This window comes from Leucoraja erinacea, chromosome 1 (assembly GCF_028641065.1).
Source record: "Leucoraja erinacea ecotype New England chromosome 1, Leri_hhj_1, whole genome shotgun sequence".
NCBI lineage: Eukaryota > Metazoa > Chordata > Chondrichthyes > Rajiformes > Rajidae > Leucoraja > Leucoraja erinaceus.
This window is the reverse complement of record NC_073377.1, coordinates 59489280-59516183: the sequence shown is the minus strand read 5'-3', so window position 1 is coordinate 59516183 and position 26904 is coordinate 59489280. Positions and strand designations below refer to the sequence as shown.

Genomic DNA, 26904 nt, shown 5'->3' with positions numbered 1-26904 from the left:
ATGCTTTATTCTGATTCTGATTATGGGATTTGACAAGAAACCAAATTTGTGTTTTTTTGTGACTTTCTCTTGTTCTATATCCACCCTCTCTTCCCACCCCTATCCCTCCACCTTTCCTTTTGAACATAAAAGATTCAGTGGTATTATTTTGAAAAGCAGGTATTTCTTCCCAGTGTCTAGACATATTGTTCCACTCAACCAACATCTACAAAGGGAACATTGTAGATCAAAGATAGGCACAAAAAGCTGGAGTACAGGCAGCATCTCTGGAGAGAAGGAATGGGTGACGTATTGGGTGGAGACCCTTCTTCAGACTGGTTAGGGATAAAGGAAACGAGAGATATAGACAGTGATGTGGAGAGATAAAGAACATTGAATGAAAGATATGCAAAAAAGGATGATAAAGGAACCAGGCCATTGTAAGCTGTTTGTAGGATGAAAATGAGAAGCTGGTACAACTTGGGTGGGGGAGGGATAGGGAGAGAGGGAATGCCGGGGCTACCTGAAGTGAGAGAAATCAATATTCATACAACTGGGCTGTAAGCTGCCCAAGCGAAATATGAGATGTCGTTCCTCCAATTTGCATTTAGCCTCACTCTGACAATGGAGGAGACTGAGGACAGAAAGGCCTGTGTAGGAATGGGAAGGAAAATTAAAGTGTCCAGCAACCGGGAGATCAGGTTGATTCACTCTGAGCGAAGGTGTTCCATGAAATGATCGCCCAGTCTGTGTTTGTTCTCGCCGATGTATAAGAGCCCACATCTTGAACAACGGATACAGTAGATGAGGTTGGAGGTGGTGCAAGTGAACCTCTGTCTTACTTGAAAGGACTTTCGGGGTCCCTGGACAGAGTCGAGGGAGGGGGTATAGTGACAAGTGTTGCGGTTGCAGGAGAAGGTACCTGGGGAGGGGGTGGTTTGGGTGGGATGGGATGAGTTAACCAAGGAGTTGCGGAGAGAACTGTTTCTGCGGAAGACGGAAAGGGGTGGAGATGGGAAAATGTGGCTAGTGGTGGGATCCCATTGGAGGTAGCGGAAATTTTGGAGGATGATGTGTTGTATGCGACGGCTGATGGGGTGGAAGCTATGGAGTAGGGGAACTCTGTCTCTGTTGCGACTTTGGGGAGGGGGGCAAGGGCGGAGCTGCAGGGTACAGAGGAGACACGAGTGAGGGCCTGATTTATGATGGGAGAGGGGAACCCCCATTCCCTAGAGAATGAGGACATCTCGGATGTTCTAGTATGGAGCACCTCATCTTGGGAGCAGGTGCGGTGTAGACGGAGGAATTGGGAGTAGGGGATGAAGTCTTTGTAGGAAGCAGGGTGGGAAGAAGTGTAGTCGAGATAGTTGTGGGAGTCAGTGTGTTTGTAATAGACATCAATCAATAGTCTATTTCTTGTGATGGAGACTGTGAGATCAAGAAAGGGGAGGGAGGTGTCAGAGATGGCCCAAGTAAATGTGAGTGCAGGATGAAAATTGGTGGTGAAATTGGTGAAGTCCATGAGTTGTGCATGGGTGCTGGAGGTAGCACTGATGTAGTCATCAATGAAACGGAGATAGAGTTTGGTGATAGGGCCAGTGTGCACCTGAAACTGGGATTGTTCAACGTACCCTACAAAGAAGCAGGCGTAGCTGGGACCCATGCGGGTGCCCATAGCTAATTCCTTTCTTCGACTTGGAGGAAGTGGGAGGTCTAAATTGTAGATCAATCTGGCATTGCTGTTGTGGAAGCTTGCTGTGCACAAATTGGCTGCTAACTTTCCTGCAGTATGGCAATAAATGCACTTTAAACACTATTTCCATGACTGGAAGGCATATTGAGAGAGCCTGAGGTTGCAAAAGGTGCTTCTATAAACACAAGCATTTTTAGCTGTCGACATAAGGCACTTTCTCTGGTTATTTCTTGATTTGTTTATTTTATCAATTCTAACTTGTTCTATTTTTATTGATTTCCGCCATCCACTTTCACCTCTTTTGATGATGTCCCTCTTTTCAAGGATGGAATTCTAATTAAGCGCCTGAAGGAATATTGGGTAGGAATCCAAATTCTTGATCGGCCCCATTTCCCTGACAGAAATTGATTATCGATTAGCACCATTTTAACACACTCCATTTTTGATTTATAATGCTGCAGCAAACTTATTGGAGCAAAATAGTCTCTGCCTCTTTGGTAATGTTGAAATAGTGTGATATGGTGGTCGTGTTGTTGCTGTAAGCTGTGCTAACCCAATACAATTTTTGTTTTTGCTGGCTTTAGTGTTATCCTGCATGCAGTCAGTTCTAAACACTTTACAGCTAGAGAACATGTAGGACTTATTAAAGAAGGTTATGTCACCTTCTATTAGCTATCTAAGCAGGCAAGAAATCTGGTGAATTTGCAGTTTAAGCATTCGACTTCAGCAACCTGCATTTGTGATGTATTTGTGATACCTTTAGAACACAGTTGTATATCCCAATGGCGACACAGTTTAAATTGTGATAGCAGTGATGCAGAATTATCTTTGAATCTGATAGAAAAGACAACCACTAGTATGTCACTCTTCACAAAAATGGCATCGGGAATCCACACATGACCAACTTAATCAAGAAACCTTTGTTCCATATTGAACACTTGCTCTTGGTCTGCAGAATGAGGCCACAACATACTTGAGGAACAGCATCTCATATTTTGCTGGATTGGCTCGCAACCCAATGGTTGAATTCACTAATTTTCGGTAAATAATGTGCAAAACACCCCACCCTCCTTTCCCACTCCCCCCACCCCCCCCCCCCCCCCCCCCCCCCCTCTCTTCCCTGTGCCTCTATTGGACTCGCACCTATTTCTACCTTCCCCTTCCACTTACACCTACACTTCTTCCTCCGGCTTCACAATTTATAATTCTTCTATCTTTATCTCACACTTTTTGTCTTTTCAACTTTGGCCTTTGTCTAACCATCTGCCCATCTAATACCCGCCTCACCTTTATCCACTTATCACTTGCCAGACTTTGTTAGTTTTAATTTTAGAGAAACAGCATGGAAACAGACTCTTCGGCCCACTGAGTCCATGCCGACCATCGATCACCTGTACACTAGTGCTACCCTACACAGTAGAGACAATTTTTACAGATGCCAATTAATCTACAAACTTGCGTGTTTTTAGAATGTGGGAGGAAAATGGAGCACCCGGAGAAAACCCATGCGGTCACAGGGAGTACATGCTAACTCCATACAGACAACACCACATTCAGGATCGAACCAGAGACTCTTGGACTGTAAGGCAGCAACTCTACTGCTATGCCACTGTGCTGCCACTCCTTTCCAGATTTCGCCCCCTCCCCCACCTTCCCCACCACAATCAGTCTGAAGAAGAATCCCGACCTGAAATATCCCCTATCATAGATGCTGCTGCACCCGCTGAGTTTCACCAGCATTTTTGTGTACCTTCGATTTTCCAGCATCTGCAGTTCCTTCTTAAACATCCCCTATCCATGTTCCCCAAAGTTTCTGCCTGACCCGTTGATTTACTCCAGCACTTTGTGTCTTTTTTTCCCTCACTTAAGGTTTACCCAATAATAGCTACTCCCAATTAACTCTCACTAACTCTTATCTAATAATGCTGTAACCTGCCTTATTCTGATTTAGTATCTTCATCCAAGGTCCAGACTTATCCTTATTCATCTTAAAACATGCATGGGTGTGATCACTGTTCAAAAAATGCTCTTCCATTCATGATCTTCCAAGGATATCTGGCCAAGATTATCATCGCACATCTGACACAATTTTCACAAAAGACTCACTTCAAATGATGTCCATCCAATGTTTGTTGGTACCAGTAATGCTAACACTGGACAAATATGTGGAGATATACCAAATGCAACTATAGCATACTGTAGTAAATTGCAAGAAAATACACTGTAGCCTGACAAAATGCTTCAGAGCAGTGTTCTTCCATCTGTTTTTGTATTATTTATATTTGCAAAGTGACTGAACGAACAACTGATCCCAATGATGTGAGAAGAACAACGTTATGGAAATAGATGTCTAGGCTAAGATTCCTGATAAGTGTATAATTTTAGCGCTTTTATATTCATTTGCATTCTTACGTTCCAAAACACAATTGACCTCTCTTAACTTCATTAGCTTTCAAAGGAAAGTACACGTCAAACTAAATTGTAACTTTTTAGGAAGGAGCATTGACAGTAACATGTTTCATCTCATGATTGTGCAAACAACATGCTGTGGTGATGGCAGTGGTGAGGTCCAGGTTTAACCTCACTAATTGCAGTCATAGTGAGTCACAGTCATACAGCACGGAAACGGGCTCTCCGGCCCAACTTGCCCACGTCGATCAACATGCCTGATCTACATTACTCCCACCTGCCAGCTTTTGGCGTGTTGTATTACTACCTTATCCATGTACCTGTCGAAATGTTTCTTAAATATTGCGATATTATCTGCCCCAAATACCTCCTCCAGTAGCTTGTTCCATCCCCCCCCCCACGCACACACACACACACACACACCTTAAACATACTGTATGTCCAATAGTTCTCGATTCTCCTTGCAGTGTTTCAGATTTTAGGCTTCTCACTTTTAAAGTGAATTCCTCACTTAGAAATGAGCAGTAATGGACAGATTAGGCCTGCTCTAAATCTTGCAAGATTAGGTCATGAAGAGGACAATGTTAGAGAATAATCTAGTCGAAATGATCTTTGTTTAAAGGATATGGACATTGAGATTTTGATTCATGGAGCAATCAGAACTAGATTCTATACCATTCAGAATTGAATGCAGGAGGCACATTTTCACTAACAACAGAGGAAATCTGGAACTCTTTCATATTCTCATCTAAAGGATAATAACTGCTGGGTTAATTGAAATTGTTATGAACCATAAATAGGTTTCTTTTGAGTGTAGGATGTTTATGTTTATTAATCAGAGGTCAGTTGGTTGTAGTTGAGGTACAAATTAGTAGAATGTCTTGCATAGTGGAATGGCCTTTTCTTGTTCCTTATATGCCTGAAAAAGATGGGAAAACATTAAACCAGATCTGTTGCTGTAGTCGACAAAAATGCTGGAGAAACTCAGCAGATGCAGCAGCATCTATGGAGCGAAGGAAATAGGTGACGTTTTGGGCCGAAACCCTTCTTCAGACTCATGTGGGGGGGGGGGGGGGGGGGGGGGGGGGGGGGGGGGAGCAGGGAGAAGAAAGGAGAATGGAAGAGGAGGAGCCCAAGGGCTGAGGGAGTGCTGAGAAGGGGAGGAGACAGCAAGGGCTACCGGAAATTGGATAAGTCAATGTTTATGCCGCTAGGGTGCAAACTGCCCAAGCAGAATATGAGGTGCTGCTCCTCCAATTTCTGGTGGTGCTCACTCTGACCATGGAGGAGGCCCAGGACAGAGAGGTCAGATTTGGAATGGGAGGGGGAGTTGAAGTGCTGAGCCACCGGGAGATCAGGTTGGTTAAGGCGGACCGAGCGGAGGTGTTCGACGAAACGATCGTTAAGCCTATGCTTGGTCTCACCGATGTAGATCAGCTGACACCTAGAGCAGCGGATGCAGTAGATGAGGTTGGAGGAGATGCAGGTGAACGTCTGTCGCACCTAGAACGAATGTTTGGGTCTTTGAATGGAGTCGAGGGGGGAGGTAAAGAGACAAGTGTAGCATCTCTTGCGGTTGGAACGGAAAGTGCCCGGGGAGGGGGTGGTGCGGGAGGGAAGGGAAGAATTGACCAGAGAGTTACGGAGGGAGCGATCTTTGCGGAAAGCAGACGGGGGGGGAGATGTGAAGATGTGGCGAGTGGTGGGGTCACATTGGAGGTGGCGAAACTGACGGAGGACTATTTGGTATATGTGACGGCTAGTGGGGTGAAAGGTGAGGACTAGGGGGACTCGGCCCTTGTTACGAGTGGGGGATGGAGAGGGAGAGCAGTATTACGGGGTATGGAAGAGACCCTGGTGAGAGCCTCATCTATAGTAGCGGAGGGGATCCCCCCGTCCCATTGAGGACATTTCCGCTGCATACGGGTATGGAAGAGACCCTGGTGAGAAAATGGCATCGGAAATGTCCTCCGGTAGCCCTTGCTGTCTCCTCCCTTTCTCAGCTCTCCCTCAGCCCTCGGGCTCCGCCTCTTCCTTTCTCCTTTCTTCTCCTTGCCCCCCCCCCTCCCCCACACATTAGTCTGAAGAAGGGTTTCGGCCCGAAACGTTGCATATTTCCTTCGCTCCATAGATGCTGCTGCACCCACTGGGTTTCTCCAGCATTTTTGTCTACCTTCAATTTTCCAGCATCTGCAGTTTCTTCTTAAACACTGTTGCTGTAGTATGTAGTTTCAAAATTACACACAGCAGGTACAACCTTGTTTTCTATGTTCACAGTGTACTGTTACCTTTTTGTTTTTATTCCCCAGAATGGTTTGCCAGATACCCAAGCAAAGTTCCACATCATGTTCCTGTTCTTTGCAGCTGCAATGTTTTCCATCAGCCTGTCCTCTTTGTTTGGCTATCACTGCTGGTTAGTCAGTAAAAACAGGTCTACATTGGGTAAGATAAAAATTCTCGACAATAATCTATTTGAGGTGTTGAATTTTTAAACAATAAGGTTTGTGAAAATTTGGTTAACCAATAACATAGAAAAAATGAGGTGATCTCAATGTAACTTTGTGATGTTTTCATATTTTGAGTTTGCACGACTGCAGCAATATTGTGCACAGCAACATAGCCGTTGTTCTCAAAGCTTTAGGGTCATTGTGACAAAGTCCACAGGGAAACCTGTATGCATCGAAACCTCCCTTCCTGACCTGGTGACTGTCTCCTGCTCTTTCCAGCCAGACTCAAAGTTCACCAGGTACCTGTACCTGCAATGAAATTAAAACTGGTCAGTCAGGATGGGATGGGACATTCTCTATGCCATTGCACCAGCAGAATTCAAACGTGTACAGCACAGAGACCAATAGCGCTATCTCCACTCCCAATCTCTGAGTAGTAATATAGTAGTAACAGGGAAAGATTGCTTTTGTAACAGAGGAGTTGATTTAGTTCTAATAAAAATACAACATGTGACATGGTACATTTACTTTGGTGAGTAGAATGGTCAGTCTCTCTAGTCATTCAATGTGATTGGTCTTTTGTCACTGATACCATTTCTTGTCACTCTTCAGCAACGTCTCACAGGCCTTGTATCCTTTCTGCAGTGCAGTGTCCAAAGTGGGCCATGCATCTGCAGAGGTGTTCTGGACATCCATGCCACAGAAGGCTGTGGAGGCCAAATCAATGACAATAGACAATAGGTGCAGCAGTAAACCATTAGGCCCTTCGAAGCAGCACGGCCATTCAATGTGATCATGGCTGATTATCCATAATCCTGCCTTCTCCCCATATACCCTGACTCCGCTATCTTTAAGAGCCCTATCTAGCTCTCTCTTGAAAGTATCCAGAGAACCGGCCTCCTCCGCCCTCTAAGGCAGAGAATTTCACAAACTCTCTGTGTGAAAAAGTGTTTCCTCATCTCCGTTCTAAATGGCTTACCCCTTATTCGTAAAATGTGGCGCTTGGTTATGGACTCCCCCAACATCGGGAACATGTTTCCTGCCTCTAGCGTGTCCAAACACTTAATAATCTTATATGTTTCAATAAGATCCCCTCTCAACCTTCTAATCCAGAGTATATAAGCCCAGTCGCTCCATTCTCTCAGCATATGACAATCCCACCATCCCGGGAATTAACCTTGTGAACCTACGCTGCACTCCCTCAATAGCAAGAATGTCTTTCCTCAAATTTGGGGACCAAAGCTGCAAACAATACTCCAGGTGTGGTCTCACTAGGGCCCTATACAACTGCAGAAGGTCCTCTGCTCCTTTACTCAACTCCTCTTGTTATGAAGGCCAATATGCCATTCGCTCTCTTCACTACCTGCTGTACCTGCATGCGTACTTTCAGTGACTGATGAACAAGAACCCCCAGATCCCATTGTACTTCCCATTTTTCCAACTTGACACCATTTAGATAATAATCTGCCTTCCTGTATTTGCTACCAAAGTGGATAACCTCACATTTATCCACATTAAACTGCATCTGCCATTCATCTGCCCACTCACCCAATCTGTCCAAGTCACCCTGCATTCTCATAGCATCCTCCTCACAGTTCACACTGCCACCCAGCTTTATGTCATGCACAAATTTGCTAACGTTACTTGTAATCCCTTCATCTAAATCATTAACATATATTGTAAAGAGCTGCGGTCCCAGCACCGAGCCTTGCGATAACAATGGATATTGTTAACGCAGAGATTCATAGATTCTTGATTAGTAGGTGTTAGGGTTATGGGGAAAAGACGAGAATGAGGTTGAGAGGAAAAGATAGATCTGCCATGATTGAATGGTGGAGCAGACTTGATGGGCCAAATGGCCTATTTCTGCTCCTATCGCTTATGAACATCCTTTCTTTTGCACTCTTGAAATCAGTCTGAAGAAGGGTCTTGACCCGAAACATCACCCATTCCTTCTCTCCAGAGATGCTACCTGCCCGCTGAGTTACTCCAGCATTTTGTGTCCACCTTCCATGTTTAGAAAGCATATGTTCTCATCCATCCAAGGGGTTGGACAGGCTAGATGCAGGAAGATTGTTCCCGATGTTAGGGAAATCCAGGACAAGGGGTCACAACTTAAGGATAAGGGGGAAATCCTTTAAAACCGAGATGAGAAGAACTTTTTTCACACAGAGAGTGGTGAATCTCTGGAACTCTCTGCCACAGAGGGTAGTTGAGGCCAGTTCATTGGCTATATTTAAGAGGGAGTTAGATGTGGCCCTTGTGGCTAAGGAGATCAGGGGGTATGGAGAGAAGGCAGGTACGGGATACTGAGTTGGATGATCAGCCATGATCATATTGAATGGCGGTGCAGGCTCGAAGGGCCGAATGGCCTACTCCTGCACCTAATTTCTATGTTTCTATGTCTATGTTTCTATACCCTTGTCAATTTGAATCATTTTTTCAGGTTGATTTAAATCCTCCACCCTTAATAAATTTCAACCTGTTACACAAGACACTCCCACCACTCTTAACCGTATCAACCTACGGTTCACAATTCCTCCACTGAGTTTCAATATGTTTATGATTTAAATTCCATCTGGCTCACTAACTAATTTCCTGTAGTTATAAAACCAACCTTATGAAGGATGTGAGGGGATCTCGAAGAAACATATAACATTTTTAAAGAATTGGACAGGCTAGATGCAGAAAAAAAAATTCCCGATGTTGGGGGATTCCAGAACCAGGGGTCCCAGATTAAGAATAAGGGTAGGCCATTTAGGGTTGAGATGAGGAAAAACCTTTTCACCAGAGAGTTGTGAATCTGTGGAATTCTCTGTCACAGAAGGCAGTGGAGGCCCATTCACTGAATGTTTTCAAGAGAAAGTTAGATTTAGCTCTTAGGGCTAAAGGAATCAAGGGATATGGGAAAAAAAATAGGAATGGGGTACTGAATTTAAATGATTAGCCATGATCATATTGAATGGCTCGAAGGGCCGAATGGCCTACTCCTGCACCTATTTTTCCATGTTTCTATGTCTGTGATCTCTTGCATTTCTTCCAACTTTTGCCTCGTCCCTGGTCAGTTTGCATTTATTTACCTGCCCAGGTCATTGTTGGAACTTATTTTTCCTCATTCTTAAAACAACCCATTTTGATCCTCGTGGATTCCTCCACGTGGCATGTTCCTGGGCCCAATATTATATTTTTGATTGCACTTCTAATACTCATTCTGTATTGAGGGTGTTATATAAATAGAAATAAGAAATATTTAAAGTTTTTAATACATTTATTTGTGTGTATTTAAACATATGTTGATCACAGTCCATGGATTCTCCAATGGCTACAGCATTCACAGATTTCCCAATTTACAAATTTTGTTCATTTTCCTGGTACTTTGAAAATGTCAATGAATAAAGCCCTCTAGACTAAATGCATCCTTACACAAATGAGATGTGAGACTATCTTTTTTTTTCAAATTCAACCAGAACGTTGTCATTAGCTGCTTTATGCAACACTGTAATGCCAGAATCCAATCCAATCAGGCAATGTTTGTGATGATGCCAAATGCTTCATTATTGACCATGGCCAGTGTTGGCAGATTATTCTGACAATTTAAAGTAGACATTGCAGTAATAGTAACGTTTTGCTTTGTAACATGGGTTGTAACTCTAATGCAGCTGACAGCTCATTGGGCAAATGATCATGTTAAATATATTTCATTGCAGAAAGATAAGAAAAGCACAGGATGCAAATGTTCCATGTTCAGAGCATGCTCACAATATACAAACAGGTCTTTGTATTTTGATATGTGTAGACAGCAACAAAAGACTTGTTATGTTCCATGGAAGAAATGCAACACCTCTGATTTTAATCAGTAGCGCCATTGTACCAAAATCGGAAGCTATACGGGGGGGAACAGTAACACAGTGTATCACAACATTGTTGTTCAATTACAGGGACCCAAATTATTGATCTGGAGATACCAGTTCAAATCCCGTCAGTGCAGTTGTGAATGTAAAATTGAATAATTAATTAAATCTGGAATTAAAAAGTTAGTATCAGTAATGCGATTGCTGTAAAGACTCCTTCTCTGGTTCACAAATGCCAGAGAAAGACATCTGGCCTCTCACCTACAAAAAAATCAGAAAATGCTGGATGCTCCAGCTGGTCAGATGACAGATTAGTTTATTCTCAAAATCCCTTGTATATATGAAGCTCACAGCAAACAGTGCACATACAATGGTCATAAACACAATGGCAAGTGCAAAACAACAGAATGGTGCAAGATTGTAGTAAAACATCTTTGAGTCTTGCAAAAGAATATTGAAGTGCAATAACAGAATAACTGACTGAGGTAGAAATAAGAGTAAGATAACATTGCAGCGCCTCCAGGGTTGGGATATGAAGGAGGTGATTGATTCAGGAGTCGCATTGCAGTAGGGAAGAAGCATTTCTTAAGTTTGGAGGTCCGTGCTATCCCGTTCCCGCATCTTCTCCCATAAAGGCAGAGGAGAGAACAGGAAATGACCAGGGTGACAAGTATCCTTGGCGACAATTCCAGTCTTCCTGATGCAATGCACTGTAAAGATGGGCTGGATGGAAGGCAGCGGCAAGCCTTTGGTGGACTGGGCTGCGTTCACCATGCTGCAGGTTCAGGCAGTCAAAAAACAGAGTTGAAATGCATTCTGTCATAATATTTTCTATAGCACATCTGTAGAAGTTAGACAGAATTCTCATGGACTTGTCAAATATGCTCAGAAAGGAAATACGCTGATGTACTTTCTTGGTCACCCAATGGAAAGAGAAACTTTACTTAATACTTCTAGTCCAAGACCCTTCAATGTCCTCGCCAGGCCCACTCCAATGTGCTTGTTCAGAAGACAATGAAGAAATAGCCCAACAGCTGCTCATGGCTGGATGGGCACCAAATGCTGACCCAGATATCAATTACCATGATGTGGACAAGTTTCTCAATATTCTGTTGTCCCCTCATTTATCCCTTCTTCTTTGCTTTACCTGAGATGTTTGAGCCCCTTTAAAACATTTCAAACCACTGGTGCCTTAAGCTTTCTTTAATTCTCTTCCCACAACTGCTCAGATCTGACCAGGAACTGTAAAGTTAAGACACCTAAACAAAGTAAGATTGTGATTCATCTCACAAAGTTTGAAAAAGCAGACATTAAACTCTGTTCTGCCTTATGCTTTATTGATGACTGCACAGAGGAATTAAAATGGTTAGGATGCCCTTTCAAAACTATATTTCTCTCATGGATTTTGTTTTGGTTTGTTGCTTGTTATGCAGCTAAATGTTGCAAATAGTATTGTGTGAGTTCCATGTGATAACATTAAAATAATGATTCTTATGTTTCAGAGGCCTTCAGAGCACCTGTATTTCGACAAGGACCAGACAAGAATGGGTTTAGCTTGGGCTGCAGCAAGAATATGAAGCAGATATTTGGCGATGAGAAGAAGTACTGGTTGCTGCCTGTCTTTACAAGGTACAGATCCTGACATCTCCTATCCTCAACAATTCTGACAATTACCACAAATTGGGTCTAGTTTGCTATGTAAATGATTGTTGTAAAACTCCATTGAATATTAGCCTTTTCTGAGAAGCTGAATTTTCTTTTACCTCTATTAATTGATTTAATTTTGGTTTAGTATTTCCCAGAGGCTGCTGTTAAACAATTACACAATGAAAGGTAACCATGGGTGTTGGAAAAGCTGACCAAAAGATGCATTGAAGTAATAGGTTTAAAAGGTTTGCAATGATTTGTGAATACTCCAGTGTGGAAGCGGCCGTTCCAGGGTTCCCATGCCGCTGGGAGGACTCTCCCGACGCCGGAGCAACATCACCCGGCGAGAACGGCCAGGAACATCGGGCCTCCGTAGAGGCAACTGTGGAGGCCTCAATGGGCCCGACTATGGGTGAACTGGGGATGGGGACTGGACTTCGTGCCTTCCCTCATGGTGGGAGCCATTGTGGGGGGATGTTCTATGTGTTTAAGACTCTCATTGGTGTTATGTCTGTATTCTTTTTTTGTGTGCTGCAAAATGGCAAAAAGCATTTCACTTCACTACACCTGGGTGTATGTGAACGTGACTAATAAAATACCTTTGATACTTTGATGCTCTCACTGAATTAAGAGCAAAAGGTGTCTGGGGAAAGATTCCTGAGAGCAATCTGTATATCTCCACCTTAAAATTATCTGAAAATATCCGATATCAGACTCCAAAACAGACGCTCTATTCTAAACTCTGTCACAGCCAATGGTTACCAGACGGGCAAAGGCAACTAGTCAGAGATGTTCTCATAGAGCCATACAGCATAGGCAGCTTGCTCCATAGGGTGGTAGGTTCCATACACCATCCACCATATGTGTAAAAAGGTTGCATCTCAGGTTCCCATCAAATCTTTCCCCCCTCACCTTAAACATTTGCCCCTGGTGCTCGATTACCCTACTCTGGGTAAAAGTGCAGTTTCCATATCTATTCCTATGATCTTGTACGCCTCTATAAGATCACCCCTCATCCTCCTGCACTCCAAGGAATACATTCCGAGCCTGCTCAACCCCACCCTATAGCTCAGCCCTTTGAGTCCTGTTTCTTGTAGCCTTTTAGAAGCATCCCTGCTTAATCTGAATAATTCCTGGCCCTTGAATCATTCTAAAGAGTGCATGTCTGTGTTGAATTATGTTGTATATTATGTCCTTTTATAATTGTAACGCTGCATGGTAAAATAATTCCACTGCACCTTATGGTGCATGTGACAAATGCATTTGAACTTGAACTTGAGAGGCATTTAGGGATGACATTGAGAGCCTTGAATCCATTAGGTGAAAGTGCACAGAGCTTACCCCTCCCCCAACGGAGACACCAGAAGGAATGCACCAAATTACCCTCTCGCACACTTCATCTAGTACCTCTTGGCTCACCTGTAGCAAAGTTGGTCCTGTATTGGCCTCATCAGCCACCTTAGAAACCAGAGAATTTGAATAGAAATAAGTCATCCTCGATGTCATTGGACTAACTAAGAAGAAGATAGGAGGTGGACGATAAGAAAGGCCTTGAGAAAAAAAAAACATTTCGACCAAAGGAATGACAGCTGTAGGTGTTTTAGCAGATGTTAGGACTATTAAACCATCAAAAAAGTATTTATGTCTTTATGGTGCCCCACGCCCCATCATTCTCCACCCCTCTCCCTCCCCCCCCCCTCCAGATCAATGTTTTATGCATTCGAGATTAAACCTAGTTACATAAGTACGGATCCAAAGTTATATCTCATGTGCATTGTATTTTCCACATCGATATTTTCCAAATTCAAGCCATATTTTCTCTCATTGCAATGGAAGGAATTTGCGATATAAAAAAATAATCTTGTCTGTATGAAGATTACTTAAGGTACAATTTCTGTTAAAATAGAGAGTGAATACTGAAGGACTGAAAGTGTCAACTTCTGATATGTATTGGTGATCAAATACCATTGTAAAGTTGACATCAATCTCATTGGGCAAAGTTACACACCAAATGTGATCATTCAGATCATTGACCCTAAGAAGTTTTTAATTAAACTTGCAGTTTAAATCCAGTTTGGAAATTTGTCACCTTCTGAATGAGATGCTTTTAGCTGGAGAATAATGTTCTACATTTTATATTAGGCAATCATAGGATTAAAGCTTGTGATTGGCAACTAGTTTTAACAGTCCTGAGAACTGCTTGCTCACAGGTTCAAACATGCGCTTCTGAAGGACACAACTCAACACTGGGATGTGAAAGCAGAAAGAAATGTAGGTTTTATTCTTTGAAAATAAATCCAATCATTGTAGAGTTGCAGAGAGAGTCTGTGGTAAATAGTTCTCTGGAACCCAGCAACATAGCAGATTTATCACATGCAAACGGGCACTTTTGTATAACAGTAAAGTTGCACACACACACCAGGAAGTTAAAAAGCTATTGGCTTTCCCAACCTCTCCCTTTCTCTGGCTAAACTAGATCAACTATCTCACCCGTGTTAGAAGGTAAACGTGAGATCTTCCTGGTTGGTTACTGCAGGTCACCGGGCATTAAATATACCTGTTTATTAAAGGAAAAGCAAAATGTTATTCATATGTAAAAAGGTCTGTTAAATTCATCAAGAATATCAAGATAATGTACTGTAGTCTGTCCTAAAAGTTAGATTATTGCATTATTTTATAAATAAATGGCAATTTATTTTGAATTGAATAATTTCTTATGTTATGTAATTGCAGCTTGGGCGATGGTTGTTCCTTCCCAACATGTTTAGTGAATCAGGACCCAGAGCAACCCACGACTCCATCTGGGCACAACTCAACTGCTAAAAAGTATTTACTTATTTATTATATGATTCCCTGTGGATTTGGAGATTTTCAAAATAGATGTGGTTTTTTTCCTAACTCGGTGACTTAGTTTATAAGCACAAGTAATTTTTAAGCTTTCAGTTTTCAATGTTGATTATTAGATCTGTTTTAAAATATTTTATGCAATTAATCTTTGATTGCTGAGGATTTGGATATGTAATCTCTGTAAAGCATGCGGCATGTGGTAATTGGAATATTAAATCCATCCTATTCAATGAGTAGGATGGTGAAATGCCCTGGAGGTTTATTCAAAGTACCCTCACAAAGAACCAATCATTTAAATCACAATCACGTGGGGGGGAAACAACGGGTCAAGCAGCATCTATGAAGGGAATGAACAGATGACATTTAAGAGTCTGATGAAGGGTCCCATCGCAAAACATTGCTAGTTCATTCCCTCCACGGATGCTGCCTAACCTGCTGACTTCCTCAAGCACTTAGTGTTTTGCTAAAGGTTCCCGCATCTGCAGTTGCTGGTGTCTCTGTAATCATTTAATCACCTGCTCCAACAGTGTTACTGAAGGCCATCCTTTTCTTGCCAAGCCTTTACGAGAGTCCCAGAACCATCTATTGGGTAGCAACCAGACATGGTCAGATGGAACTTATGACGATGGAAAAGGCAAGCATGGTGAGTTTTTAGAACATTTCAAAATATAATGAACTTGTCAAAAGGGAACTTGAGGTCGCTCTGGCAGATAAAGTAAAGGAGAATGCAAGGAGATTGTACAAGTGCATTAAGTGCAAAGGAGTAACTAGGGAGAGAATGGGACTCCTCAAAGATCAACAACAGCGCCTATGTGTGGAGGCACAGGAGATATGCAAGGTTTTTAGTTTAGAGACACAGCATGGAAACAGGACCTTTGACCCACCAAGTTGACCATCAATCTCCTGTTTACACTAGTTCAATGTAACCCCACATTCTTATCCACTTCACATACACTGGGGTCAAATTGCTTTTGGATGCGCGAGGGAACCAGAGCACCCAGAGGAAAACCACATAGTCACACAGAGAATGTGCAAACTCCACACAGGCTGCTCCCAAGGTCAGAATCGAACCCACATCTCTGAAGCTGTGATGCAGTGCACCAGCTGCTCCACTGTGCTGCCCTTTTCTATTAAAAGGGATTTCTTGTTGGTCTCTACTACCTGCAGGTAGGAGGGTGCTTACTGTAATTCACTGGCTACATTTAAATTTAGTTTAGTTTAGAGATACAGTATGGAAATGAACCCTTCAGCCCCCCAAGTCCATGCTTTGGAAAGTTAATAGTGCTGAATTGAATCTATATTACAGAAGTGTTGAATATCTTAAAATGCATTAAAGTAGATACATCCCCAGGACCTGATCGAGGGTATAGGACATTGTCGGAAGCTAGGAAAGAAATAATGGGGCAACTGGCAGAGATATCTTTATCAGTGAAAGTCACAGACAAAGTGGGGGGTAGATTGAAGGGTGGCTGATGTTATGTCATTATTTAAGAAGTCTGCATGGTAAAGCATAGGAACTACAGACTTTACATCAGTGGTGGGAATTTTGAGTTAGCATCTACTTGAATTTGGAAAGATAGGGATTGATTGGGGATAGTCAGAGTGACTGTGTGGGGGGAGTTGTGTCTCAACGATTTGATTGAGTTTGTTGTACAGGAGATCAGGTAGATTGATGGTAGACGTTGTCGGCATGGAGTTTGGCCTTTGAAAGGGTGCTGCATCCGGAAGTGGCAGCTCTGCACAAGCAGCAGTGGCTCACCTGCAGTCCGTCTGTCTTTTGTCTTGTTGGACGTATGTTTTAGTTTATTTTTAGTTGTGTATGTGTGGGGGGCGGGGGAAACTTGTTTTAGTCTCTTCCTTCGGGGGGGATGCGACATTTTCTTTGTCGTATCTCCGTCTGCACTGAGGCCTAATCGGGGAGCTGGCGGCCTCCAACTGGGACCAAACTCGAGGCTCCGGAGGCAGACCCAGGACTTACCATTGCAAAGCTGGCCGACTTCAGGACTGTGGTGGTGCTGCGGCGGTGGCCAGACTTCGGAGCCTCGGAGGCTTCGGCCGAGGGCCCAGTGGACAACAACATCGGGAGCTCGCAGGTCCCAGGTTCTCCAAAGCTCCCACAACAACAGCTTCGTCCGCTGGACTGGAGGGTGGCAGCTTCGTCCACCCCTGGCCACGGAGTTTGAACCGGCCCGTTCGCGGAGCTCGGATTCGGCCGCGGGGCTTACCATCACTCGGCGGGGGGCCCAACATCGAAACCCTGGATCGCCTCAAAGCAGAGGGAGAACAAGGAAGGAAGAGACAAGGACTTTAAGCCTTCCATCACAGTGAGGAGGTGCCAGGTCTCACTGTTGTGGATGTTAAACTGTGTTCATTGTGTGTTCTGTTATTTTATTCTCTGTCATGACTGCAAGGCACGTAATTTTGTTCAAACCAAAGGTTTGAATAACAATAAAGGATACTTTATACTTTATACTTTATGGTGGGCTGGTCTGGAAGGATACGTTGCATGGGATTCAGGCCAAGGTAGCCAATGGGATTAAAATTGGTTTTATGGCCTTAAGTGATGGAGGATGGTGGCAGAGAGTTGTTTTTCAGACTGGAAGCCTGTAAGAGTAGTGGGGTAACACGTGCACCTATGCCTTGATGTCTTTGATGATCTTCTTTGCCCTGCTAAGGCAGCGGGAGGTGTATTTGGTTACCCTGTGAAGCCTCTGCCTGTCTGCCATGGTGCAGCTGCCATACCATGCTGTTCAGTATGTCAGCAGGCTCTCGATGGACATCAGGGAGCAGCAGGTTAGAGCAGTTGGGGCAGGAAGTGCATGTTGTGACCGCTGTCGTGTTGTCTGTCCAGAGAGCTAGTAAGTCCACATTAGGGGGACTGGAGCACTGAAGTACAATGAAGTTTTCTGGTGTTCACAGATTGTTTTCTGCAATAGGAAGGATGTCCCTTTGAAATTCCGACTACTGTCAGCAAATTTGACGATGCAAAAACAGTATAAGAGGGGGCTTGCAAGGTTGTTGCCCAGGTGGGGTCCGAGGACAGTTTTAGAAATCTTTTATCCAAAAGAAAGGATGCAGGAAGTCATTAAACTGGCTGAAACATTAAAAAGAAAGGATGCAAGAGCTGAAACATATTTTCCTGACGTATGAGAGGTTGAGGGTGACCTTGCAGAGGTTTATAAATTCCTGAGGGGCATAGATAAAATTAATAGCCTAATGCCCCTGTCCCACTTAGGAAACCTGAATTAAAACCTCTGAAGACTTTGCGCCCCACACAAGGTTTCCGTGCAGTTCCCGGAGATTTTTGTCAGTCTCCCTAATGGTCGAAAGTGGTTTCTGCTTCTTCTATGTTCCAGCGATTATTTCAAAAAATTCAAAACCAGGTCGCGACTAAAAATAGGTTGCCGTTTTATAAACCGGTAATTGTTTAGTCGAAGCCGGTTGTGATGCTAGTTGAAGGTGGTTGCCGGAGGTTGCAGGCAGTGGAAGGTCTTACCTTTTGAATTTTTCAAAAATCTCTGGGAACCACACGGAAACCTTTACGTTACAGCCTTATTTAAAAATGGATTACATTCTTTTTTTTTAATCATCAATCCACGCACAATACCCCAAAGTGAAGAAGCGAAAACAGCTGTCTAGAAATTTTTGCTAAGTAATTAAAAAGAAATAACTGAAATATATTTACATAAGTATTCAGACCCTTTGCTACGACACTCAAAATTGAGCTTAAGTTCATCCTGTTTCCATTGATTATCCTTGAGATGTTTCTACAACTTGATTGGAGTCCACCAGTGGTAAATTAAATTGATTGGACATGATTTGGAAAGGCACACACCTGTCTATATAAGGTCCCGCAGTTGACAGTGTATGTCAGAGCAGAAACCAAGCCATGAAGACAAAGGTATTGTCCGTAGACCTCCGAGACAGGATTGTGTCGAGACACAGATCTGGGGAAGGGTATAAAACAATTTCTGCAGCGTTGCAGGTCCCGAAGAGCACAGTGGCCTCCGTCATTCTTAAATGGAAGAATTTTGGAACCACCAGGACTCATCATAGAGCTGGCCGCCCGGCCAAACTGAGCAATCGGGGGAGAAGGGCCTTGGTCAGGGAGGTGATCAAGAGCCCAATGGTTTTTCTGACAGAGCTCCAGAGTTCCTCTGTGGAGATGGGAGAACCTTCCAGAAGGACAACTATATCTGCAGCACTCCACCAATCAGGGCTTTATGGTAGAGTGGCCAGACGGAAGCCACTCCTCAGTAAAAGGCACATGGCAGCCAGCTTGGAGTTTGGAGAGCACCTAAAGGACTCTCAGATTATGAGAATCAAGATTCTCTGGTCTAATGAAACCAAGATTGAACCCTTTGGCCTGAATGCCAAGCGTCACGTCTGGAGGAAACCATGCACCGCTCATCACCTGGCTAATACCATACCTATGGTGAAGCATGGTGGTGGCAGCATCATGCTGTGGGGGTGTTTTTCAGCGGCAGGAACTGGGAGACTAGTCAGGATCGAGGGAAAGATGAATGGAGCAAAGTACAGAGAGATCCTTGATGAAAACCTACTTCAGTGCGTTATGGACTTCAGACTGGGGTGGAGGACTTCCAACAGGACAATGACCCTTAGCACACAGCCAAGACAACGCAGGAGTGGCTTTGTGACAAGTCTGTGAACGTCTTTGAGTGGCCCAGCCAGTGCCCAGACTTGAACCCAATCGAACATCTCTGGAGGTATCTGAAAATAGCTGTGCAACGACACTCCCCATCCAACCTGACAGAGCTCGAGAGGATCTGCAGAGAAGAATGGGAGAAATTACCCAAATACAGGTGCCAAGCTTGTAAGCTCTGGAAAAAAAGGTCTTGTGGACAGATGAGACGAAGATTAACATATGGCAAGATGGCAAGAACAAAATATGGAGGAGAGAAGGAACTGCCCAAGATCCGAAGCTTAACATGTTATGTATGAAACACAGTGGTGGGGGTGTATGGCTGCTGAGGGTACTGGCTCACTTATCTCCATTGATAATACACCCGCTGATGGTAGTAGCATAATGAATTCTGAAGCGGATAGACACATCCTATCTTATCAAGTTCAAACAAATGCCTCAAAACTCATTGTGCAGCGGTTCATTCTGCAGCACTACAATGATCCCAAACATGCTGCTAAGCAACTAAGGAGTTTTTCAAAGCTAAAAAGAATGGTCAAGTCAATCACCAGATCTGAACCCAATTGAGCATGCCTTCTTTTTGCTGAAGAGAAAACTGAAGGGGACTACCACCATAACAAGCATAAGCTACAGATGGCTGCAATGCAGGCCTGACAGCATCAGCAGAGAAGACACCCAGCAACTGGTGATGTTCATGAATCGCAGACTTCAAGCAGTCATTGCATGCAAAGTATATGCAACATAGAAAATAGGTGCCCTGTTCTGCTTTAACAGTTGGTCCATGGCTTGCTGCAGTTTAACCACCAAAACGCTTTGATTGTTTGCAAATAACCAAAAATATATACATTCTGTGTGTACTGTCTAGTTCAGCCCCTGTATAATATAGCTCCATGAACAGCCGCAATACCTTCTGTGGCAGAGAATTCCACAGCTTCACACATCTCTGTGTGAAAAAAGTTTTTTTTCATTTCAGTCCCTCAAAAGAGCTGTCCCCCTTATCCCTAAACTGTAACCCTAATTCTGGACTCCCCAACCTCGGGAACATCTTCCTGCATCTAGCCTGTCCAACCCTTCAGTCCGTCAGTTTGCCATGTCCATCCCCCCCCTCAATCTTCTAAATTCTAGCGAGTACAAGCCGAGTCTATCCAGTCTTTCTTCATATGAAAGTCCTGACATCCCAGGAATCAGTCTGGTGAACCTTCTCGGCACTCCCTCTATGGCAAGAATGTATTTCCTCAGATTAAGAGACCAATACTGTACGCACTACTCCAGGTGTGGTCTCACCAAGACCCTGTACAACTGCAGTAGAACCTCCCTGCTCCTATACTCAAAAACTCTTGCTATGAATGCCAACATACCATTCGCTTTCTTCACTGCCTACTGCACCTGCATGCCTACTTTCAATGACTGGTGTACCATTGACACCCAGGTCTCGTTGCATCTCCCTTTTTCCTAATCTGCCACCATTCAGATAATAGTCTACTTTTCTGTTTTTGTCACCAAAGTGGATAACCTCACTTTTACCCACATTATACTGCATCTGCCATGCATTTGCCCACTCATCCAACCTATCCTATGTTTTTCACACAGCGAGAATCAATCTCTGGTGAACTCTCTGCCACAGAGGGTAGTTGAGGCCACAGTTCATTGGCTATATTTAAGAGGGAGTTAGATGTGGCCCTTGTGGCTAAGGGGATCAGGGGGTATGGAGAGAAGGCAGGTACAGGATACTGAGTTGGATGATCAGCCATGATCAGATTGAATGGCGGTGCAGGCTCGAAGGGCCGAATGGCCCACTCCTTCACCTGATTTGGTGTTTCTATGTCACCTAGGTCCGTTGCATCCTTGCAGCCTCCTAATCTGCCTCTTCATTCAGATAATAGTCTACCCCCAGCTTTGTGTCATCCGCAAACCTGGAGATGCTGCATTCAATTCCCTCGTCCAGATCATTAATCTATATTACTAAAACTCTGTTCTTGGCCGGTTTTGGCAATCTGTGCTGTCGATTTCCGAGAGAACGCCGCCTCCTCACAGCTAACATTGCCCCCCAGCTTTGTGTCATTTGCAAACTTGGAGATGTTGCATTAAATTCCCTCGTCCAGATCATTAATATATATTGTAAATAGCTGGGGTCCCAGCACTGAGCCTTGCGGTACCCCACTAGTCACTGCCTGCCATTCCTAAAAGAACCCGTTTACTTCTACTCTTTGCTTCCTGTCTGCCAGCCAGTTCTCTATCCACATCAATACTGAACCCCCAATACCGTGTGCTTTAAGTTTGTATACTAATCTCTTATGTGGGACCTTGTCGAAAGCCTTCTGAAAGTCCAGATATAACACATCCACTGGTTCTCCCTCATCCACTCTACTAGTTACATCCTCGAAAAATTCTATAAGATTTATCAGACATGATTTACCTTTCATAAATCCATGCTGACTTTGTCCAATGATTTCACCTCTTTCCAAATGTGCTGCTATCCCATCTTTAATAACTGACTCTAGCAGTTTCCCCACTACCGATGTTAGACTAACAGGTCTGTAATTCCCCATTTTCTCTCACCCTCCCTTTTTAAATACTGGGGTTACATTAGCTACCCTCCAATCCTCAGGAACTATTCCAGAATCTAAAGAGTTTTGAAAAATTATCACTAATGCATCCACTATTTCTGGGGCTACTTCCTTAAGTACTCTGGGATGCAGCTATCTGGCCCTGGGGATTTATCAGCCTTTAATCCATTCAATTTACCTAACACCACTTCCCGGCTAACCTGGATTTCACTCAGTTCCTCCATCTCAATTGACCTCCGGTCCCCTGCTATTTCCGGCAGATTATTTATGTCTTCCTTCGTGAAGACAGAACCAAAGTAATTATTCAATTGGTCTGCCATGTCCTTGTTCCCCATGATCAATTCACCTGTTTGTGACCTACATTTGTTTTAACTAATCTTTTTCTCTTCACATATCTATAAAAACTTTTGCAGTCAGTTTTTATGTTCCCTGCAGTTTTCTTTCATAATCAATTTTCCCTTTCCTAATTAATCCCTTTGTCCTCCTCTGCTGGACTCTGAATTTCTCCCAGTCCTCTGGTAGGCTGCTTGTTCTGGCTAATTTGTATGCTTCATCTTTTGTTTTGATACTATCCCTGATTTCCCTTGTTATCCATGGATGCACTATCTTCCCTGATATATTTTTTGCCAAACTTGGATGAACATAATACTAAACATAATTACTTTAATTTACATTACATTGATGAGTCCCAAACATTATGGTGCCCTGAAATGGAGGGACTATAGCCCCTGTTCCACTTGTGCGACCTCTGGCGAGTTTGCCCACAACCCATAGTCGCGGCAAGGTCGCCACGAGGATGTAGGAGGTCTTCGTCACTCTCCTTCATGGTCGAGAGTGGTCTCCGCGTAGTCGAGGCTTCAGCTAGGTCGTGCCGTATTTTTCAAGTTAAAATTGACCGCGACTAAAAGTAGGTCGCTGTCGGAAAAAATCTATACTTTTTTAGTCGTAGGTCTAGTCGACGCCGGTCATAGTAGGTCGTGATGCTAGTCATAGGTAGTCGAATGTAATAGCTCCAGGGTGAAAAAAAAAGGTCATTGGAAAAATGGTAAATTAAACAGCAGAACGTCACCTCTTTCACTCCAGGGCATGTTCATTCATAGCTGGAGAGTTTTTTGGAGACTTATGCTTTAGAGATGGAACCAAAAAGGCAGCAGCAGGAGGATACAACCCTAAAAAAATCTTGCCATGCAGGTGTTACCCACCCAGGCGGAGGACTGGCAGGAGGTGATGCCACAGGAGGTGATATTGCAGTAGAAGGAGGACTGGCCCTTGGAGGAGGAGACCAGGGTGGTAGTGTATGTCCCCACCACCACTCCATCCGTCACTGCCACATTTGAAGGCAGCGAAGCAGCCCCACATGTGCTTAAAGTTCCATCTTTTGTCAAAGCCCAGACCGACTGTCTTCCAGTCATCTGGTCTACTGGGACAGTCCATCACATCATCTCCATTCACCCATTGAGACCTCTTCTGGTGCTTTCTCTTCACCCTTACTCTTCCCCTTCTGCCTTTCTTAAATGGCTGCTGAAGCAAAAGGGCTACTGCAAACAGCAGTAGTATTTTTACTAACATTCTCCAAACTAGTTCCTTCCTTGTTTACATGGTTCAGAATTATTTAAAAAAAACCTGGAAGGCATTTTTTAGTGAGAAAAAATGCAGACATTACATCATTTTATCAGGAGATCATTTGAGCTGTAGACACTCGTCACTGGTCGTTGGTACACAAAAAAGCTGGAGAAACTCAGTGGGCGCAGCAGCATCAATGGAGCGAAGGAAATAGGCAACGTTTCGGGCCGAAACCCTTCTTCAGACGTCTTCTTCCTAAACACGTCACTTAACCCTTCTTCCTAAACACGTCACTGGTCGTTGTTGGTTTTCGGTGTGGTCCTCTGAGGTGGAAGGGGGTCGTGCTCATTCACGGACCAATTTGCCAGAGACCGTCCTCGAGTAAAACATCCATGGTCGAGGCCGGTCTTCAACATAGTCAAAGGAGGTCGTACACATAGTCGAGGAAGGTCAGAGGCCGTAGGTCACCGTGACCTTGATTTTTTTTTAGTCGACAGAGGTTGAGGTGGAGGTGGAGGTCTCCCAAGTGGGTCAGGCCCTTAAGTATAAATGGGCTGTCCCTCTTGGGCAACCTAATTGGCGAGTTTAGGAGAGTTTGAAAAAATGTCATGTTGAAGACCTCCTTCGACTATGTAGAAGACCTCCTTTGACCTCCTTTGACTATGTTGAAGACTAGCTTCGACTAGCTACGACTAGCTACGACTAATTTCAGGAGAATTGGACACAGAATAGTGGAGAGTGAAGGCGACCTCCTTCGACCTCCCTTCGACTATGATGAAGACTATCTATGACTACCTTCGTCTACCCTTGACTACCCTCGATTACCTGCGACTAACATGCCGACCTATTACGACCTACTACGACTGCAACTTAGAATAAAAAAAGTATCGATTTTTTTCCATGGCGACCGTTTTTTACTCATGTTGAAACATGTTGAAAAATACGCAGGGACCTAGCTGAGGCCTCGAGTACACGGGGACTACTCTCGAGCATGAAGGAGCGTTACAAAGACCTCCCACGACCTCGTGTTGACCATGCTGCGAGTATGAATCGGGGAAAACTGGCGACAACTCACAGATTAGGTCGCCCAAGTGGGACAACCCCTTAACACTGCCGTAATTTCTACATGGTGAAACCAAAATGTATAAAAATGGCCTTTATTAAATTCTGACAATGTACACTGTAACCACATATGATTTTTTTCTATTACAAAACTCAAATTGTGGAGTACAGAGGCAAATAAATAAATGATGAGTCTTTGTCCCAAAGGGCAGTGAGGGCACTGTATGCATATGTATATGGGTGTTTCCGTAAATAAGGGTACCAACCTATGACATGGGTGGCCAAATATGAAGGTTATAAAATCATAACGAAATACCACAGCATTAAAAATGGTCCTACCTATGATCATTTTGAGCTCATTTGTGATCAAAATTTGAAGGAAAAAAAGCGAGAAAAAAATAATGTTTATATGACATATAATACATATGGACACTTACAGATTTCTAAGCTTCCTTACAAAATGTCAGCACCTAATCCACCACGAAGTCCTTAGTTCACGGTAGGATCATTATAATCGCATTGTTTGAAGTAAAAAAAATTGCAACGAGTGCAAATAAACCCCGTTATAGTGATCGCATTCACAATGTTACTCAATTGGGGGGGGGGGGAAACAGACACACATCAGAATGAGGCATCGCTAAAATAAGTGAGCAGACTAGATATTTTATTTCATGATTTTAAGTTCTATTCATTATTATGTATTTCATTAGAAAGCTTAAACACAAAATATCAACAATAAAAAAAGATACAATAAATATAAAAATGGTTACTTTGTTTTTAATCCATACCAATGAGTTACCCCAGCATTTTGTGTCTATCTTTGGTTTAAACCAGCAGCTGCAATTCCTTCCTACACATATTGTCTTTATCAGTCAGGGCATTGAATATAAGAGTCATTACATATATATATATATATATTGAATAATGACTCTTATACTTAATGCCCTGACTGATAAAGACAACTTTTGTTGGAAGGAATTGCAGCTGCTGGTTTAAACCAAAAATAGACACAAAAAGCTGGAGTAACTCAGCAGGACAGGCAGCATCTCTGGAGAGAAGGAATGGGTGATGTTTTGGGTCGAGACCCTTCTTCAGACTGATTAGGGATAAGGGAAACGAGAGATATAGACGATGATGTAGAGAGATAAAGAACAATGAATAAAAGATATGTAAAAAAAAGTAACGGTGATAAAGGAAACAGGCCGTTGTTAGCTGTTGTTTGTTGGGTGAAAAGAGAGAGGGAATGCCAGGGTTACCCGAAGTGAGAGAACTCAATATTCATACCCCTGGGCTGTAAGCTGCCTAAGTGAAATATGAGATGCTGTTCCTCCAATTTGCATTTAGCCTCATGGTGACAATGGAGGAGACCTAGGACAGAAAGGTCTGTGTGGGAATGGTAAGAAGAATGAAAGTGTTTGGCAACCTGGGGATCAGGTAGGTTCAGGTGGGCTGAGCGAAGGTGTTCAGCGAAACGATCGCCCAGTCTACGTCTGGTCTTGCCGATGTATAAGAGTCCACATCTTGAACAATGGAAACAGTAGATGAGGTTGGAGGAGGTGTAAGTGAACCTCTGCCTAACCTGAAAGGACTGTTGGGGTCTCTGGCAAACAATATCCTTCTTTACCACTTTATCTAAGTTATATCGCCACGTTCACAGAGCGATGGACTTAGACAGATATGGCTAAGCGAGAGATAAAGTCTTGTTCAGCTCACCTGTACAATAATCACACATAATTTTGAGAGGAAAGTTTAATTTATTGGGTAGTTACATCCTTGGACCTCAATCTGCGTGAAGTGTTTGTAAGGAACGCCAAAGAATGCTAGAAAATCTATTTGTGAATAGAAATTGCATGACCAGCATAAAACCAGCTGTTATGTTACTAATGTTTTAGGTGTTTGTTAATTTACAGGTATGAACAATCCTGTCATGGTCATGGAAAATGAGACCTAGCACCCCCTGAAACACACTTAACTGTGGCAGCTGTAAGTAGACCGACATCCTTGTAACTATGTACTTCTCATTCATGGTCCACATTTGTGGTAATAGGATGAATATTATAACATTGTTTCATGTTAATATAACAATTCCATTGGATTGTGCAAATTCCAGACCAATGTACTGTAACTAAAAACTCCAGTTTCTGCATTTTGCTAGAGCTGTAATTTAAATAACTGA

General features: G+C 43.3%; 1 protein-coding gene across 1 annotated transcript in view; it reads left to right on the top strand.

The window, feature by feature from the left end:
- The window catches only part of LOC129697172 (palmitoyltransferase ZDHHC2-like), a 73158-nt gene that overhangs the window by 33667 nt on the left and 12587 nt on the right, over window positions 1-26904 (top strand). Inside the window, 5 exon segments of the mRNA XM_055635481.1 lie at window positions 6391-6523; window positions 11882-12008; window positions 14760-14852; window positions 15401-15516; window positions 26639-26711. Of these exon segments, the coding sequence (XP_055491456.1) occupies window positions 6391-6523; window positions 11882-12008; window positions 14760-14852; window positions 15401-15516; window positions 26639-26679 (510 nt within the window). The 3' untranslated portion in view covers window positions 26680-26711.